Source organism: Diceros bicornis, chromosome 15 (genome assembly GCF_020826845.1).
Source record: "Diceros bicornis minor isolate mBicDic1 chromosome 15, mDicBic1.mat.cur, whole genome shotgun sequence".
In the NCBI taxonomy this organism is placed as follows: Eukaryota; Metazoa; Chordata; class Mammalia; order Perissodactyla; family Rhinocerotidae; genus Diceros; species Diceros bicornis.
In genome coordinates, this window is record NC_080754.1 from 3,371,730 (window position 1) to 3,392,681 (window position 20,952).

A 20,952-nucleotide genomic window follows, 5' to 3' on the forward strand; every position below is an offset into this window, starting at 1 on the left:
TAATATGTCACGAAATCCCAGTGACTCTACATTCTGATTGATTTTTATCTATCTCTTTGTCATCCTCATTACTACCAATGTGATATCACACATGGACTAAAACTTCACATGTATTTTAATCAACGGGAGCATTTTATATATGTATTAATTACAACAATGCCTCCCAATACTTTCCATGTATTATAGTAAGAATAAATAAAATTAAGGGCATTCAGGCTAGAATGTGGTTTTGTTTCATTTACCCACACCAAGTGTTCTTTTATAAATCCTTAATGAATTTTCTTTTTAAATTGAATGTATTTCATTTCAGGAGTCATCTATTAAGGATATGGACACTAAAAATGCAACATGGCTGACAGAGTTTATTCTCACAGGACTGATATATCAACCGGAGTGGCAAATCCCCCTGTTCCTGGTGTTCCTGCTTATATATTTCATCACCGTCATGGGGAACCTAGTTCTGATTGTTCTCATATGGAAGGACCCTCAACTTCACATCCCCATGTACTTCTTTCTTGGGAGTCTGGCTTTTGTGGATGCTTGGTTATCATCCACAGTGACCCCTAAGATGCTGGTCAACTTCTTTGCCAAGAGCAAGATGATCTCTCTCTCTGAATGCATGGTACAATTTTTTTCCTTTGGAATCAGTGCAACCACGGAATGTTTTCTCTTGGCAACAATGGCATATGATCGCTATCTTGCCATATGCAAACCTTTACTGTATCCAGTGATTATGACCAACAGACTATGCATCCGACTGTTAATCTTGTCATTTGCAGGTGGTCTTCTTCATGCCTTAATTCATGTAGGCTTTTTGTTCAGATTAACCTTCTGTAATTACAACATAATGCATCACTTTTACTGTGACATCATGCCATTGTTTAAGATTTCCTGTACTGACTCTTCGATTAATTTTCTGATGCTATTTATTTCCTCTGGGTCAATACAGGTGTTCACCATTCTGATTATTCTTGTCTCTTATGCACTTGTTCTCTTTACAATCTTAAAAAGGAAGTCTGTAGAAGGCATCAGGAAAGCCTTCTCTACCTGTGGAGCCCATCTCTTATCTGTCTCTTTATACTATGGCCCTCTTCTCTTCACGTATGTGCGCCCTGGATCTGCACAGGGAGATGACCAAGATATGATGGACTCTCTATTTTACACTGTCATCATTCCTTTGTTAAATCCAATTATCTACAGCCTGAGAAATAAGAAAGTCATAGATTCACTGGCAAAAATGTTAAAGAGAAATGTTTAGATCTCATACTAATATCTGTTATCCTTCCATTAAAACAGTCACAAAATTATGCAGTTTAGATATTACTATGTGTTGATTAGTCTTTAAAGGTTTTTACAATTAGAATTGTCCTATTATTTTAATAACTTTATTAGGTGTTAGCACCTAATAAACTCCTTAAGATATTTGTATACCTTATTCAAAAACACACAAGGAATTTTAATTAAGTGTTCATAATTTACTCAATTAACTAAAGCAGAAAACAAAAAGAAAACATTGTACATGCCTGTATATTCTTCCACGTGGCTTCCTAAACGCATTTTTTAAGCATTTGTTAAGCACTAAAATAGTGTACTCTGAAAAGTACTTAAATATTATGTCCTTGTTAATAATACACCTGAGCATCCTGGAGACTCACATCATATTTAACTCCACAGTGGAGGCAGGTCTGTGTTGGAGTGAACAGAGGCAAATCCCAGGAATTCTGCTAGTCATCAAATTTCTTTCATCTACTTTATTTGGTACATGGTGAATCTCACTCCTTGTGGGGATTCAAGACTTATGTCACACAGAGACATAAATGAAAATGGGAAAACAATGAGGAAAAAATGAGAAGAGACTTAAGACCGTGAGGGTTGGGCCAAATTATAACAGGATGCTCTTAGCCTAGTGTGCATGACAAATAATGAGAATGGGACGATACTTCTCACTGTCTATGATGCCTTGAAAGGAACCTTTCAGTTGTCTTTGTTTCTTGTAGGATAATCGGAAATGTTTTACTAATTCAGAAAGCTAAGAGACGATATTGAAGAATTTCATGGGCATAGAGAGGAAAAGAAAAGTGGCAGAATAGGAAGGAAACGATCAATCTTCTAAGAATTAAAAAAAATGAAGCTATTGAGATAAAGAAATCAGTAATATATAAAGTTTTTTGAATGTGCTGTTGACAGGAGGGTTTCAAATGCATATTACCAAAGTTATAATAATGTTAAGATGATGTGAAGTCATACTGCCCAGTGGGTGGCTGTGAAAGACATGAAAATGAGCAAGAGTGTGGATGTTTTGTGCTCTAAAAGCCCTTCAATGTTATCTGTCATCTCACTCCGTACTCCATGTATAATGAGTTACCTGTCTTCATGTCGACCCCTGCCCTTCCTCTCTCATCACTGGCATTCCATACCCTTTCCTATTCATACCGCTGAGGCCTTCCCCCTCACAACTACCTACCTCTGTGATTTGTACACCTCTAGTTACTTAGCCCTACACCCTGTTGATACTCTTACTTCCTAAACATAGTTGCCAGGTTATTCTTCATAAACAACTCAGATTAAATCGTATCCATTTTCAATAACTTTTAATGGACTGTCACTGCTTCTAGATTATGTGCAAATATAGTATATGTACCTGATCTGTATACCAACATACACATATGTTTATTTGTTCATGTGTATATCTGGATTATATGATATATATATTTACATCTAGATCTCTATCTATACATTCCTACGTCTCTCTCTCTCTAGCTCTATCTCCGTCTCTCTCTCTGTCTCTCTTCTTCATCCTGATTTGATCACTCTGGCATTATTTAACATCCTTTCAAACAAAACCTTGTTTTAACTCTGAAGTGTCTTCCTCCACAATTCTCCCAATGGACCCTGAGTTCACCCAAAATCAGTTGCAGAAAGCTTTCTGGACACACTTTTCTCTCTCGGGTACACGCTTTTGCTAATACAAGTCTCTCCATAGAGAAAGGAAACACAGAAATGTTGTCCGTTCTTCAAAGACTGTCTCCAATGTTACAGCTTCTATGATGCATTTCCAGATTATCTTGAAGAGGGTAGTAATGCTCATTGAAACACTTACCTCACTTATTTGAAGCATTTAGCAGTTCATTCCTCTGAGGCCACACTTGGCCTTGTATAATACTTATTTTGGGGCTACAAGCTTTTTTTATTATAAATTAGTTGTCCTTGTCTCTTTCTGTCTTCTGCAGTGTTTAACACAGGGATTTACACACATGAGGTCCTAAATAAGTATTTGTGAAATATTTGTAAAATTAAGTTAATCTGACAGCGCAAATACATAGAATGCAGTAAGAGTTCATCCCTCATTTTCAATCTTGTAATGACCCCAGGAGATTACTGGGCCTGGGATTGCTGCTGCATGCCAGCTCAGCTTCCTGAGTTTCTTTCATGACAATCACAAATCTCTTACACCTAAAGTGAATTATTCTTTTTCTTCTTATCGCTAGGATGGGCTCCTGGGATAGAATATGACAAAATATCAGGGAGAAGCTATTCAATAAGATGTTTGGTTTAAACATTTGTTTGGTTTAAAGATGTTTCATTTAAAATAGACAAGCATTCAAAAATAAAATTATTCTATAATCTGGAAGTCCACTTCACAAATTAGACCAGGTCATCTGCCCTCTTTTTGTTCCCCTGAGGGAGCGGAAGCAGTCTATACAGAAACTGAAATATAATAATGTACACTTGAAATTTATACAATGTTATAAGACAATATGACCTCGAAAAATAATTTAAAAAAATAAAAAATGAAATATAAAAGCAATAAATAGCCAATTACAGACTAAAAAAAAAAGAAAGAAAAACACCAGACAGGCTCCACTGATGGAGTTTCTGATTCAGCGATGTTAATGCCATTGGTTTGGGATCATATTTATTGAACCACTGTTTTGGACTGAATTTTGGGTCCCCCCACCAAATTTGTATGTTGAAGTCCTAACCCCCAATGTGGTGGTATTTGTAGTGGGGTCTTTGGGAGGTAATTAGATTGTGTCATCATATGGTGTGCCCTTCCTGATGGGATTAGTGGATTTCCAAGAAGAGGAAGAGACAGGAGAGCTCTCTCTCTCTACGTGAGCACTCTCCCGACAAGGCCCTGTGAGCCCAGTGAGAAGGCAGCTGTGTACCAGCCAAGCAGCATCTCTCGTGTACTGTATTGCTGACACCTTGATCTTGAACTTCCTATCCTCCAGAACTGTAAAATATAAAGCCACCCAATGTATAATGTTTTGTTACAGCAGCCAAGCAGACTAAGACAACCACTGTTTTAAAATAATCAGTGGAGCAAAATTATAATATCAGGATATTTGGAGACAAATCAAAATGGTGTTTCTACAAATCCTCTCTTTTCTACCTAAAAATCACCGTGTAACTATTCCAAAACTTTCCACCCTCTGTATTCTACTTTCTTCTCTGTTTTGGGAAGGTGGATGCAGATTTCAATAGGGCATTTGTTTCAAAGGATAAAGAATTGTGAAACTCGCATAACTTTTCCTGGGAACCATGATTGACAGTGATGATGGCCAAACAAAACCCCGTTGCTTCACTTCGATAAGGTGAATGGAGAGAGATCTGTCCATTAGAAAAAAATTGTCAAGCTGGATCAAGTATTGCACCATTATTCTTAGAAAAAAATCATACATAAGATGTTCCACTTGCAAGAATAATGTGATGTTTATCTCTTCTGAGGAGGTACCCTCTAAATGAGTCTTACTTGACAGCAATAACTGACAATCTTATCATGACATTTCCTGTATTTTTCAAGGAAAAGAAATTCACTAAATGTGTAGTGAGTGTTAAAGAGACTTCAAAAGGTCTGAGATTGTAAGACTGGACCAAAAAGCAAGACACACACACACATTGCTTACAAGAAACCCACTTTAAATATAAAGACCCAAATAAGTTAAAAGTAAAAGGATGGGAAAAATATATCGTGATAAAACTAGAAAAAAAAAGAAACTGAAGTGACTATATCGCTATCAACAAACTTGAGGTTAATGACATTATTGAGCGCTCCACCCAACCACAGCGGAAACACAATATTTTAAAGCTCCCGACAACCTCGGTCACTGCTGACAAGTTATGGAGGTGGCTGTGCTACTCATGAGTGCCCTTTTTTGTGTGAAATATTACATTGCACTCCACCCTTTTTGTGGAATAAATTAAATTGGAGAAATACTTTAAAGCATGCAAGGATGTTTTTAATTTGTGATGCCAATCCTTTCTCAAGAAAAAAATCTCAAACTCATTATCCTCACTGAAGAAAGAATTACTGACAGAAGCTAAATGATTTATAACTCCCCAAAGAATTTACCTTTTAGTAGAGATCAGTGCTTTAAGACAAAGTTAAAGTTCTGATACTGTCATTCTGATTTCTGTCTTATCTTTCCTTCCCTTTCTCCTTCCCTCCCTCTCTCCTTCTTTTTCTCTATGGTGAGTCATTACAAAATGAGCAAATGTCTTTATATAGAACCATTGATAATTATTGTTTTATATATGAGTGAGATTCTTCGAATTTGACAAACTCATGTAGCATTTGGAAAGCAAAATAAAGCAGATGCCCTCTTTTTCTCACAGGATGAGTGCATAAGCAGGCTCAGGATGACCTGAGTGGGACAGCAGGTACCATCCACATCCACTGTCTAGTAACCAGCTTTGTGGGAGCGGGAGGCTGGGGCTGCAGCAGCAGTGGTGGTGTTGGCAGCAGCAGTTCCTCGACCTCTTGATGTGGCAATAGAGCTGTGACCTTGAAAACAAGCCCAATAGTCAATCTGACTTGTTCCTCCAGCCTTTCCAGTGATTTTTTTAAAGCACCTAATCCTGCATGTCTCCTTGACATTTGGATAGTGGTTTCTGTTTTCTGCATCAAAATGTGATAGAGTCTCTTAGAAAACATTTCTACAACTTCTTATAATATTAGAAGACTTTACAAGGGTCTCATGTCATTGAAACTATTTTAATATCTAAGTGAGTTCTTGTTAGAGTCTGTATAAATATAAATATATATGTATGTGTCTGTGTACATATGTATGTATATATAATACATACATATATAATTGGCAAAAAGGTTAATCATGTATAGATATATAAGATTACAGATTTAGCTATCCAAACAACTGCCTTGATTCAACGAAACAGAGAGTTATCTGAAAAAGAACAGAGTACTTCATAGTGAAGAAATCTTGCAGTGGAAAATCAAGCTTCCTATTGTTCAAGCACAAATTAGAGCAGGAATGGATGTTAAGATGCTCCGTGGAAATTAGATTAGTCTATAATTTGTACTGTTGGAGGCAGGCAGTCTTCAGGAACCCCCACTGGATGGAGATTGACACCATCAGGTAGGTACCACAGGCTCCAGAAGGCAGTCAGCCAGTCAACAAATTATAGCTGTTATTAAAAATCAATTAAAATTGATTTTTATCCTGTGAATTTTTTAAAAGTTTATAAGATGATAGAAAAGGAAGTACATTTAGAGTCTGAATACCTAATTGCAACAAATTTTATGATTTGGGGAATGACAAAACATGAATGTATTCCTTTGCTAAAGTTTGTTTTACATGAGCATGAACCTCCTTGTGAGATATGAAACTTGGGTAAATTCTTCCATTTTATTTCTGTACAAAAGAATATTGCATAATAATATATACCAAAATAAGCAAAAGGAAAAAACATTCTGTATGTTTAATTATATCCAAGTAAATTTCATGATAATAAAGACATTTAATAGAAACTTGTTTCATTTCAATCACATACATAAAGAATATCATATAAACAAATTTTTCTTCGCCTTTAAGACTTTGGGACTCCAATTATTTCTCCTGAGGTCGTTACTATGATTTTTGTTGTATTATTGTTGTTTATAACATAAAAACATTCAGGTAAGATTTATTACAATATTAGACATCTTAATGAACTGTTTAGAAAATTACCAAAAATGATATGTAACTGGAAAATTAAAATATGCTGATTCTGGAAGACATGATCATATTTGAGTTGTATTCTATGACAACGGCACCTATAAGAGAACTGAGGTATAAATGATCACCAAAAAAAACAAAAGAGAAAGAAAGCACTGAAAAACAAAAACAAACTAATTAGTGACTTCTCATCAGAAACAATATAGCCCAAAAGAAAGAGAGTAGAACAACATCTTTAAAGTGACGAAAGAAAATAAAATGTCAAACGAGAATTCTATGTCCGATGAAAATATATTTCAAGAATAAAAGCACAGTAAAGATATTTTTACATAGTAAAAATTAAGATAATCTACCATTAGTATTACCATGATAAAGGAACTTCTCAAGAATGAAGGGAAATGAAGAACTCTTCAAAAAAAAAAAAAAACCTAAAGCAGATATACAATACAGAAAATTGACAAACTAAAACTAGGGTAATTGAAAATATCAAGAAATATGATAAGCCTAGTGAGAATTAAACAGATGCGGTGAGTGAATACAAATCACTAACATAAGGAATGAAAGAGACTACTACTACAGGTTTCGTAGTATTAAAAGGAAAAATATGAGCAACTTCACGTAAATAAAACGAGGTTTCTTAGATATATTGATAAATTTTTTGAGAAGTACAACTTCCCAGAACAGTCACAAGAAGAAAGAGAAAAGCTAAATACTCCATATCTATTACATAAATTGAATTAATATCAAATTTTTCCTAAAAAGGAAATTCTAGGCTCAAATAAAACCATTTGAAACCACTGGCAAATTTAATCAAATGTCTAGAAATCTTCCCACCTCATTTTATGAGGCCAGTATAATCTTGATAGCAACATAAGACAAATGTTTGTTTGTTTATTTATTTTCAGGAAGATCAGCCCTGAGCTAACATCTGATGCCAATCCTCCTCTTTTTTGCTGAGGAAAATTGGCCCTGAGCTAACATCCAGGCCCATCTTCCTCTACCTTTATATGAGACGCCGCCACAGCAAGGCTTGACAAGCGGTGCATCAGTGCTCGCCCAGGATCTGCGCCTGGGTGCATCGTGCACCCTGCGAACCACAGACCACCGCAGCAGAGTGCGTAGACTTAATTGCCGCGCCACTAGGCTGGCCCCTACAAATGTATGTTTTAAAAAGTATAAGTCCATATCCCTCTGAACATAGAGGCAAAAATGCTTAATAAAATATTACCAAATACAGTACAGAAATAGAAAGGATAAGATATTCTAATTTGATTTTATTCCAGAAATGCAAGATTGATTTAACAATTAAAAAATCAATCATTTTAATTCATCATATTGACAGAACAAAGGAAAAAAGTGATTATTTCAATAGATGTAAAAAAGGCATGTGAAAAATCTAACATTCATTCTTGGAAAAAAAAATGGTCAGCAGTCTATATATAGAATTTCCTCAATTTGCTAAAGGTCATCTATGTAAAACCTACAGCTAATATTATATATAATGAGAAATACCGAACATTTTGCCTTGAAATTGGGAAAAATATGAGAATGTCTACTCTCACCACTTCTATTCAATATTTTACTGGTGGTCCTAGTCATTGTAATAAGGCAAGATAAAGAAATAAAAGGCATAAAGATAAGAAAAAAAGAAACAAAATTCTCCCTCTTCAAAGAGGACATGATTGTTTAGAGAATTATAAGGAATCTATAAAATAATGATTGTAACTAATAGGTTAATTTAGTAAAGTGGCAGTATAAAATGATATATATATCAATTGTATTTTTATATACTCTAGCAACAAATGTTTAGAAAATAAAATAAAAAGTGAAGCCCTATTGACAATATTATAAAAGTGATAAATTACTAAGGAATAAATTTAACAGAAGATGTGAAAGGCCTGTATTCTGAGTACTGTAAAACTTTGCAATGAGACATTAAAGGAAACCTGAATAAACGGAAAATATACCATGTTCATGGACTGAAAGAGTCAATATCGTTAGAATGTTAATTATTCCCAAATTTATCTGTAGACTTAATGCAATTCCAACCAAAATATTCTGATCCTGTGTAGAAATTTACAAAGTGATTCTGAAATGTAAAGGAAAATGCAAACAGCTGGAATAATCTAGGAAATTTTTTAAAAAGATTAGAGGACTCACTGATTGATTTGAATACTAACTATGAAGCTATCGTAATTAATACAGAGTGATATAGGAACAAGGTTATACAAGCAGATCTGTGGAAGAGAAGAGAGAGCCCAGAAACAGGCCTACACATATGAATAAAGTGACTTCAATAGACATTTGAGAGCATTCCAATGGAGGAAGAAAGGTCTTGTCAACATATTACACTGGAAAAACTAGATAGCTACATGAAGAAAATAAGCCTTGACCATTACCTCTAATCATACACAGTAATTAATTCAAGATTAATCATAGACCTAAATCTAAAAGCTAAAACCATAAAGCTTCTAGAAGAAAACAGAAGACTATCTTCAAGAATTGTGGGCAGGCAAAAATGCTTAGGCAGAACATAGAAAGAAATACCATCAAAAAATGGTAAATTAGACCATCAGAATGAAAATTTCTGTTCATCAAAAGATACCATTAAGAAAATGAATTGGCAGACCACAAACTGGGAGAGAATATTTGCAAAACCATATCTGACAAAGGACAAGTAATTAAAATATATAAAAATCTACTACAATACAATTAGAACAAAACAAGCCTCCCAATGAAAAGTAGGCAGGACCTTATAAGCCATTGTAAGGACTTTGGCTTTTACACTAAGTGAAATGGGGATCCACTGAGGTGTTGTGAGCAGAGTGACATTACACAACCTGTAACTCTGGGTGCTCTGTTGAGACAAGACTGTAGGGGACAGAGTGGAAGCAGGGAAATTTGATAGACGACTTTGCATTAACAGGTAAGAAATGGTGGTTTGCACCAGGATGGTAAAAAGTGGTTGGATTTTGAATACATTTTGATAGTAGTGCTGACATTTATTTGACAACTGATCATATTTTTGGACTGAGTAACTGGAAAAATGGAGTCACCATTTCCTAAAATGGGGAATACACAAGAGAAACAGAATTGGGGTTTGATAGTAGCAGAGAAGCTCAGGTTTGCCCAGGATAAACTTGAGATGCCTACTAGGCATTTACATAGAGATGTCCAGTAAGCAGCCGGATATACAATATGATGAATTTGCTAGTTTATAATTAAAGAACTAGCTTCAGTTTTCCTTGCTACAGAACTTAGTCTCAAAAAAAAAAAATGTGTTTCTCATTCCTCTCACTTAAATTAGATTAACCTCCCTTGGGACATGATCTGATCTGGTCCAAGACAAATCTAGAACAACTAGCTCTCTCCTTGAAAGAAACCCAGCGTAGACCTCAAGATATAGATTGAAAGAGTTGAGAGAACACCAGGGTTGAAGGTAGAACCATCCTAGTTCCACTCTCACACCTGGAGACAAGTCAGGAGAGTAAAGGACAAGCAAAGGAGCTCTGAGATAATGACTGAGAAAAAGAAGGAGAGGGGAAGAGAAAAGGGGGGAAGAAGACAAACATTTAGGTCAGGATAAGAGACCGAGGTAGAACTAGAGACTGGGAAAGGGAAGAAGAAAGGATTTAAAAGGGAAGAAAAGAGACGCGGAAGTCACTCCCTGATGCTTTATACCCATTACAATTATTTACATAATTACAAATGGATTAAATTAAGGCTTTCCAAAAGAAGCTGGAATTTGTTCCTCTCTCTCCATTATTTTAAAGTTTATTGCTAGACTAGTCTCCATTGTTTATACTGATTTTTCATGTATTACAAATATAAATCATAGCTTCAACAAAGCCAGGCCTGATTGTCTAGTCGTTATGATCTGGGGATCACTGCAGCAGCCCAGGTTTCTGCCCCGGTCGGGTAACCACACAATCTGGTTTGTCAGTTGTCATATTGTGGTGGCTGCATGTTGCTGTGATGCTGAAAGCTATGCCACTGGGATTTCAAATACCAGTCTCATCCATGGTGGACACGTTTCAGTGGAGCTTCCAGACTGAGACCTGGAACAAGGATCTGTCCACCCACTTCTGAAAAAACTGGCCATGAAAACCCTATGCATAGCAGTAGAGCCTTGTCTGATAGAGCAACTGAAGGTGAGAGGATGGAGCAAAAGATGAGGCGGGGTTCCCTCTGCTGTCGACAGGGGCACTAGGAGTCAGGATCTACTCCATGGCACTAGCAACAAAGTTCAACAAATCTGACACAGAAGACCCAGAGAATCTTCTCTCGTTTTATTACGAAATGAGGGGAGGGGCTTCTTCACTTATTTCTCAGAACAGAAAGGACCAAAATATTTCCCTCTTTGAGACTATTGTTAGTCTTTGAAAAATAATCCATCAACTGAGAATCATGAGGACAGTACCCTGGCTAATAGTCTCCTTCACTTGTTAACTGAGGACATGCATAGACAATTAACACTCTCTGTTGAAAATACAAGAGTGAATCTGAGAGTCTTCTCCAGAGACTCTACTAAAAGATTGATGCTTAGAGACTGGGAATAGGGAAACTTCTGTAATTGTAAACGTGTATCCATAATTTATGTGCAATGCTCAGTGGACATTATTAGGGAACCAACAGGGAATTGTTAGGAAAGGTAACATTGATGTCACCAAATGAGAATAGTGTTTACATAATATTGATAAAACCCAAAGTCAACTTTAGCATTGAGGACAGAAGACTTTTTCTCTGCTCTGGCCCTAAGCCAAGCTGTCTGCACATCCTCCCTCCTCTCTCCTCCTACCAAGCTGTGGTTCACTCATGAGAGCGAGATGCTAGTGGTAATGGCTGCTCTCTGAAATTTCTTATAACCCCTCTCTCTGTTCTTTCTGACTCATTAACACTTATTCTTTTCTCTTTAATATCTAACTCAATTCTCCATCCCATACTTCCCTGGGGATTCCCAAGATTTGGTAGTCCTGAGTCCTACATACTTCAAAGGAGTGGTCACCTTCTTCTAATCTGAATCCAAAGCTGACCCCAGATTATATTAATGGAAATCTGCCTCAGGAGTTCACTAGTGCCTCCAATTCCTCCCCAAATCTCCCTGGACTAATTATATATAAGAAATGAGATATCATCCTGGTCCAGGGCGGCAGTACCCTCAATTATTAATGAGGGCAAAATAGAATGGCGAAGGCATAAACTCTAGGTTTAAACCCCCGGGTTCTGCACTCTGGCTCCACCATTTCCTAGCCCTTGGTCCTGGCTAAGTCACAAACTCTTTGAGTCTCTGTTTTCTCATTTGTAAATTGTTGAGGAGGGTGAGAATATCATTGACTGCAGAGACTTGTGAAGATTTACAAGAGTAATAGTAAAATATTTAACACAGAACCTGGCACATAGAAAGAGCCTAGCAAATGCTAGCTAGAATATTATAATGTTCCTGGAAAAACTGAGTCTTCTTGGAATCATGTATACACAACTATTCCAGGTCAGAGAAGATGATAGCAATAGACACACTTGAACGTGGGAAATCTCATTATACTTACATATTGAATGTTCTGGTCTTTTTGCAAATGTGAATGAACAGGTTCTATCACAGCTTCCTACAATTTGGGGGCATTATTTTCTAATTGGATGGCATTTTGTTCAATTACTAGACAGACCTATTCTTTTCCTTCCCCAGCTAGATTGAGATATATTATGACATATAACATTGTGTACGTTTAATGTGTACAATATGATGATTTGATATATGTATATATTGTAAAATAATTACCACAATAAAGTTAGTTAATACACCCATAACCTCACATGGTTACCTTTTTTTTGTGGTAGACCTTTTAAGATTTACTCTGTTAGCACATTCAACTATATAATACAGTATTGTTAACTAGTCACCATGCTGTATATTATATCCACAGAACGTATTCATTTTATAGCTGGAAGTTTGTACCCTTTTACCATCCTCACCCATTTCCCCCACCACCACTCCCACCCCAGTAACCAACAATCTACTCTCTGTTTCTATAAGCTTGGCTTTTTAATTTTTACTTTTGTAATTTCAATTTCTTTCTTTTTTTATTGAGGTATAATTGACAACATTATATTAGTTTCAGGGGTACAACATATTGATTCAATATTTGTATATATTGCAAAATATTCACCACAATGAGTCCAGTTAACATCCATCACCATACATAGTTACAAAAGTTTTTTCTCATGATGAGACCTTTCAAGATCCACTCTCCTAGCTACTTTCAAACATGCAATATGGTATTATTAACTATAGACACCATGCTGTACATTACAACCCATGACTTATTCATTTTATAACTGGAAATTGTACTTTTGACTTCCTTCACCTATTTCACCCACTCCCTCCTCCAGGCAACCACCAGTCTGTTCTCTATATCCATGAGCTTGTTTTTTTGTTTGACTTTTTATTTCAAATATAAGTGAGATCATACAGTACTTATCTTTTTCTGTCTGACATATTTCACTTAGCATAATGCCCTCAAAGTCTATGCATGTTGTTTCAAGCAGCAGGTTTTCCTTCATTATTAGGCTGAATTAAATTGTATACGTGTGTGTGTGTGTGTGTGTGTGTGTGTGTATCACATTTTCTTTATCCATTCATCCATCAGTGGACACTCAGGTTGTTTCCATGTCTTGGCTATGGTTAATAATGCTCCAATGAACATGGGGATGCAGTTATCTCTACAAAATATTGATTTCATTTCCTTTGAATATATACAGCTATGCATCACTTAACAGGGATACATTCTGAAACATGCATTGTTCAGTGATTTCATCATTGTGATCTGAACCTGTGAACCCAGGCATCTGAAGCAGACTGCACCAAACTTAACTTACACCATGGGGCTAGCCCCAAGAGTTGGTTTTTTGAAACATAAACAAAATTGTAAAACCTCTAGCTATACTAACCAAGAATAAAAGAGAGAGGACTCAAACAGTTATAAATGAAAAAAGAGGCATGACAACCAACACCACAGAAATACAAAGGATCACATGAGACTACTATGAGCAATTATAAGCCAACTAGTTGGATAACCTAGACCAATGGGTAAATTCCTGGAAATATACAATGTACCAAGGCTGAAACATGAAAAAACACAAAAAGTGAACAGACAAATAACAAGTAAGGAGATTGAAAAAGTAATCAAAAACTTCCCAAGGAAAAGACTGTTTCACTGGTAAATTCTACTGAACATTTAAAGAAGACTTAATGACAATAGTTCTCAAACTTTTCCAGAAACTTGAAGAGGAGGGAACACTTTCAAACTCATTTTATGAGGTCAGCATTACCCTGATACCAAAACCAGATAATAACACTGTGAGAAAAGAAAACTACAGGCCAATATCCCTGATGAATGTAGATGCAAAAATACTCAGCAAAATTCTAACAAACTGAATTCAACAGCACATTAAAAGGATTATTCACTATGATCAAGTGGGATTTATCCCTGGGATACAAGGATGGTTCAACATATGCAAATCAATAAATGTGATACACCATATTACACAAATGAAAGATAAAGATCATACGATCATTCAATAGATGCAGAAAAGGCATTTGACAGAACTCAACATTCTTTCATGATGACAGCTCTCAACAAATTGAATGTAGAAGTAATATACTTCAACGCAGTAAAGGCCATATACCACAGGCTCACAGCTAACATCATACTCAATAGAGAAGAGCTAAAATTTTCCCCTAAAATCAGGAACAACACAAGGGTGCCCACTCTTACCATTCCTATTCAACAGAGTATTAGAAATCCTTGTCAGAGTAATTAAGCAAGGAAAAGAAATAAAGGGCATCAAAATAGGAAAGGAATAAGTAACATTAGCCTTGTTTGTAGATTACATGGTCTCATATATAGGAAACTCTAAAGACTCCACCAAAAAAACTGCTAGAATTAATCAACAAATTAAGTAAAGTTGCAGGATTCAAAATCAACATGAAAATTAGTTGCATTTCGGTACACTAACAACAAAATATCTCAAAAAGAAATAGAGAAAATAATTGTATTTATAACAGCATCAAAAATAATAAAATACTTAGGACTAAACTGAACCAAAGAGGTCAAAGATTTGTACACTGAAAACTATAAGACACTGATGAAAGAAATTGGAGAAGATGCAAATAAATGGAATAATATCACGTGTACATGAAATGGAAGAATTAATCTTGTTAATATGTTCATACTGCCCAAAGCCATCTATAGATTTAATGCAATCGCTTATAAAAATTCCATCTGCATTTTTCATAGAAATAGAAAAAACAATTCTAAAATTCTTATGGAACCATAAAAGACCCCCAATAGCAAAAGCAATCTTGAGAAAGAAGAAGAAAACTGGAAGCATCACACTTCCTGATTTCAACTTAAACTTCAAATGTATAGTAATCAAAACAGTATGGGACTGGCGTAAAAACAGACATAGACTAATGAAACAGAATTGAGAGCCCAGATATAAGTGCACACATATCCAGTCAGATAAGATTTGACAAAATAGCCAACTATACTCAATGGGGGAAAAGATCATCTTTTCAATACATAGTGCTGGGAAAACTGGATATTAACAAGCAAACGAACGAAACTCAATCCCTGTCTTACACTACTCACAAAAATTAACTCAAAAAGGATTAAAAACAAAATGTAAGACCTGAAACCTTAAAATTCCTGTAAGAAAACATAGAGGAAAAGCTCCTTTGACATTGGGGTTTGCAACGATATTTTGAATGTAACACTAAAAAACACAAGCAAGAAAAGGAAAAATCAGCACGTGAGACTACATCAAACTAAAAACCTTCTGCACAACAAAGAAACCATCAACAAAATGAAAACGAAACCTACGGAATGGAAAAAAGTATTTGCAAACTGTATATCTGATAAGGGGTTAATACTCAAAATATATAAGGAACTCATACAACTCAACAAATTTTTTTTTAAAAAATCAGGTTAAAAAATGAGCAGAGGACCCAAATAGACTTTTTTCCAAAGAAGACATACAAATAAGCAACAGGTACATGAAAAGATGTTCAACATCACTAATCATCACAGAAATGCAAAGCAAAATCCCAGTGAGATATCACCTCACCCCTGTAGAATGACTATTATCAAAAAGACAAGAGAGGGCTGGCCCCATGGCCTTGTGGTTAAGTTCAGCACATTCTGCTTCAGCAGCCTGGGTTCGGTTCCTGGGCACAGACCTACACCACTCATTGGCAGCCATGCTGTGGTGGCGACCCACATACAAAATAGAAGAAGATTGGCACAGATGTTAGCTCTGGGAAAATCTTCCTCAAACAAAAAAAAGGAAGATTCGTAACAGATGTTGGCTTAGGGAGAATCTTCCTCAGCCAAAAAAAAAAAAAGACAAGAGATAATAAATATTGGCAAGGATATGAAGAAAAGAGAACCCTTGTGCACTGATGATGGGAAAGTAAATTGGTACAGTCACCATGGAATACAGCATGAAGCTTTCTGAAAAAATTAAAAATAGAACTACTATATGATCCAGGAATCCCATGTCTGGGTATATATCAAAGAAAATGAAATGACTATCCTAAAGATACCTCTTCACCACTATGTTTATTCAGCATTATTCACAATAGTCAAAACATGGAAACAACCTATGTGCCCATAAATGGATGAACAGGTTAAGAAATGTGGTATATATACACGATGGAATATTATTCAGTCATTAAAAAGAAGGAAATCCTGCCATTTTTTACAATAAGGATGGACCTTGAGGGCATTGTGCTAAGGGAAATAAATCACACAGAGAAAGACAAATACTGCATGATCTCAATTATATATTCAATCTAAACAAAGGTGAATAAACAGAGAGTAGAATGGTGATTGCTAGAGGCTGCAGATGGGGGAAATGATGAGATGTTGGTCAAAGTGTGCAATCTTTCAGTTATAAGATGAAAAACTTCAGGGGATCTAATATACAACACGGCGACTACAGTTACCTTGAAACTTGAAAGTTAATTATATACTTAAAAGTTGTCAAGAATGTAAATCTTAAAATGTTCTCATCACACACAAAAAATTGTAATTATGAGAGGTGTTGGATGTGTTAACTAACCTTATTGTGGTAATCATTTTGCAATATATACATGTATCAAATCATCACATTGTACACCTTAAACTCACACAATGTTACATATCAATTATATCTCAATAAAGCTGGAATAAAAAATTCATCATGGTTGTCAATCTTCAGAGTTGTCAGATTTGTTTACCCCCCTGAGCTCTCTAATAAGGAGTAACTCCAAAGCATCTACATGCCTTAACAGGGCCAATTCTTCTTCTTTTTTGTTTGAAAAAGATACTTAGAAATCAAATTCACTATTGTTACTTTTTTATCATCTCAGAATATGCCCTTGGGGATATCTTTCTTTAATCAGATGGCCCTCCAGTGATTTCCACATTAAAATGTGTATTTTGATGTTATTATCTGGCCTTTCTATGTATATAAACAAATCTGGTTACTCATATTTTACTGAAAGCCTGATGCAGTAATTTACCAGGACACCTACAGACAAGCATAGCTTTATTAACTGTCATAGTTCAAGATAACAGAATGATCTCAACTATTTATTGGTCAGGCAAGACAGAGTTAATACGATAACTAATGCCTGGGTGCACACGTTAGGAAAAGCATAACTTTCAATCAATTAAGATAAAGGGCCGATTGATTATTTTCAGTTGACCAAACTCATCCATTGGACTTACTCTCTAGGATAGGCCTAGGCTAGACACAAAGCGGACTCCAAAGTTCTCATAATATTAGTGATTGTCCTGTGGAAATAAATAAAGACCAACCAAATGAGAAAAGCAAAGGCTATTTATTCAGAGCTTGCTACAACAAGGGAGGCAGCCACCATCACTTGTGTTCTGGCAGAGACTCAAAGACAGGCAAGGGGTGGGAAAGCTTATAGTGGTAAAAAACAGAAGGCTTCAGGTGTGCCCTCACTGGAAGCTATTGTCATGAGGAAGTTCCAGGCGGGCTAACTAGAAGTGGGGCATCCTATGTGGTTGGTTATAGGTGCGTATTTGGCACTCCCTGTTTCGTCTTCAGTTGGAAACAGGGAAAAAAAAATAGGAAGCTGAGAGTTATTAAGTCCTCGTCATTTGGGGCCAATTGGTACAAAAGTTATTATTTAACATCCTGGATTGTTGCTGGAGGTAGCAGGTTGGCCTCCTGTGCTGTTTATTGTAGCTAAGGGGTTGGTTTCTTAGGCTGCAGGTTGTGGGTCAGAGATCTACTTTTGTCTAGGGTCTGGCCATTGTCTGTTTGTACATTCAGTCTCTCAGGCTGCATACTTTTTTCTTTTCAGTACTGTCTGATGTCCATGTGCTTCCAATGTTGCTTCCCAGACATTTCCATGAACTGACTTCCAATTGAGAATACTGCATCAATGTGATACTGAAGCTCTGCTGGTCAACCTGACTCTCCGGTAGCTGAGAGTGACCAAAAGGAGGAAATTAAAACGAGGGAAATGATAGTCTTCACTTAACGGAGAGGGGGCCTGCGGCACAAGGATGCCAGGAGCCATTAACCATAGATGTTCATGCCCTACTTCTTAGCTAAAATCACAAGATTTTTCAGAAAATAACAGATTCTGTTAGTCAGTCTATCCCAGGACAGAGTGCTCTCCCTGATAGTATCTGGACAACTCGCTTGCTCAAGGGAAAAATCAAGTCTCACAGTTCATAGAGTTTTTTTTCTTTTGTAAATCTCTCTTTGCCTTTGTTCAGTGACAATCAGTCCATAAATGATTGATTTCCCTTGTATATGAACAAATTTCGGTTATTCTTTGAAAGGGCATTGGGTCAATCGGTCAGGTGTCAGTGGTGGTATGCGGGTATGTTGAGAAACAAGAAGGAATTCTGCACTCAGAAGTGTTGGTAGTGACTTCCATGCTCACGGGTTTGTTTTCAGCCTGTCGTGGTACATTGAGTTTACCTGTGCTCAGTTAAGTGATTTTACAGATTATCTTTAATAATTTGGTTTTTTTTTTTTTTTTTTTTGGTGAGGAAGGTTAGCCCTGTGCTAACATCGCTTGCCAATCCTCCTCTTGTTGCTGAGGAAGATTGTCCCTGGGCTAACATCTGTGCCCATCTTCCTCTACTTTATATGTGGGATGCCTGCCACAGCACGGCTTGATTGTGGTGCCTAGGTCCGCGCCTGGGATCTGTATCCGTGAACCTCGGGCCGCCGAAGCACAGCGTGCGAACTTAACCACTACGCCACTGGGAAAGCCCCATATCTTTAATAATTTTAACTCAACTTTTTGTATGAAATGGTCAAGTGAAAAATACATTTCTGCAAATGAATGTTTGAAATTAATACTATTATGCAAGTATAAGCTAATAATAATAATAATAGGAGGAGGAGGAGGAAGAAAATGGCCAAACTGACATTTCCCTTACACTTATTATAAGCACTTAATCAGATTTGGATTTATGACCCTAATATCATCTGAAAAAGGCAAGCCAAAAGAATATATCAATAACATCAAAAACTTCATTAGAAATTTGAGTTTTTATCAATCATTAATAGTGAAACTCATCCTGAAATGTGATTTGTGATACCAGCTGTTGAAAACATAGAGCTATCACTGCATTACTACAGGCTAAACATTTAAAACCATGCACCTAGGGCATAAAGGACTCTAATTTTTTAATTCTATGTTTCATATCCTTTAACATAAAACAAGACATTATGGTGATTAAGAGCACAGACTCTGCACTCTAGGGTCAAGCTCACTGGGTCAAATGCCGGTGTTGTCGCTGTTGGGACTTGAGCTCAGTGTGTCTCGGCTTCCTCAAATACAGCAGTGGAATGACAACATTACCCACCTTGTAGGACTGGGATGAAGATGAAACAAGTTACCAGAGGGTCTAGCACAAACAGCTGCTCAGTCATTGCTGACTGTCGTTGTGCTACCCCTTCCACACTAGCACAAGTTCCGTTTGACTGAGAATAAAGGTGAAGAAGCCCTCACTGAGGTGATTTAATTAAAAGTGAAAATAAAAAGCTATTTGTCATTGGGGAAACGCCTGTCCTCCTTATTCAGTGAAAATATCTGCACTGGTTTAAAAATTGGTGGAAATAATACAGAAAAACAATATAGCAACAAAGTAAAATGTGTTCCTTTATCATTGAAAACTGTTGCAGGATAAATCAGTGAACAGGACAAGCAGAGATACCACTTGATTTGAAAATCATTGTTTCACCTTTCACAGGCAAGCTACTGTAGCAAACACGCTGAAGCCAGGAGTGCATGTGAACATACATGGTGGCAATGATACGGTCAATTTTTTAATTAAAATGGTCTTTAAAATACTAGAATCTTTATCATATGTTGAAGTCAGAGGACAAGGGGCCATGCACAGAACAGAGGTTCACTGGGCATTGTGTTAATACTTAAAAGAGTGCTTGAGGGGCCAGCCTGGTGGCATAGTGGTTAAGTTTGCATGCTCCACTTCGGTGGCCCGGTACTCGCGGTTCGGATCCTGGGCGGGGACCTACTCACTGCTCATCCAGCCATGCTGAGGCAGTGTCCCACATAGAAGAGCTACAACTCTACAACTATGATACACAACTATGCCCTGGGGCTTTGGGAAGAAAAAAGAAAAAGAGAAGATTGGCAACAGATGTTAGGGCAGGGCCAATCTTCCTCAAAAAAAAAAATTAACAAAGAAAAAAGAGTGGCTGGATTTAGGATGAGATATGACTTTTTCTTCTAATAAAAGGCAAGTGTCTAAATTTGATGATTCATTCTCTGAGAATAAGTAGCCATTCAAAAAATATTTTAGAAACAATTAACACTTTTATTTTTTCCTTTAATATAGATGTGATATTTGAGTTAAAGTAACTGCTTTTCAAAAGGAAATCATGCAATGCAGATAGAATTTTGAAAACATATTTGTCTTTCAGTATATCCTGATAC

The 20,952-nt window shown here is 36.4% G+C and overlaps 1 protein-coding gene across 1 annotated transcript; it reads left to right on the forward strand.

Moving 5' to 3' along the window:
• The first annotated feature begins 328 nt into the window (after positions 1 to 328).
• On the forward strand, positions 329 to 1,258 carry LOC131414502 (olfactory receptor 5H2-like). Its single transcript, XM_058555509.1, has one exon. It carries the CDS (start codon positions 329 to 331, stop codon positions 1,256 to 1,258), a length of 930 nt encoding a protein of 309 aa, XP_058411492.1.
• The last annotated feature ends 19,694 nt before the right edge of the window (positions 1,259 to 20,952 follow it).

Coding starts and splice junctions, on each gene's coding strand:
- LOC131414502 (XM_058555509.1), top strand. CDS start 329: ATGGACACTAAAAATGCAACATGGCTGACAGAGTTTATTCTCACAGGA.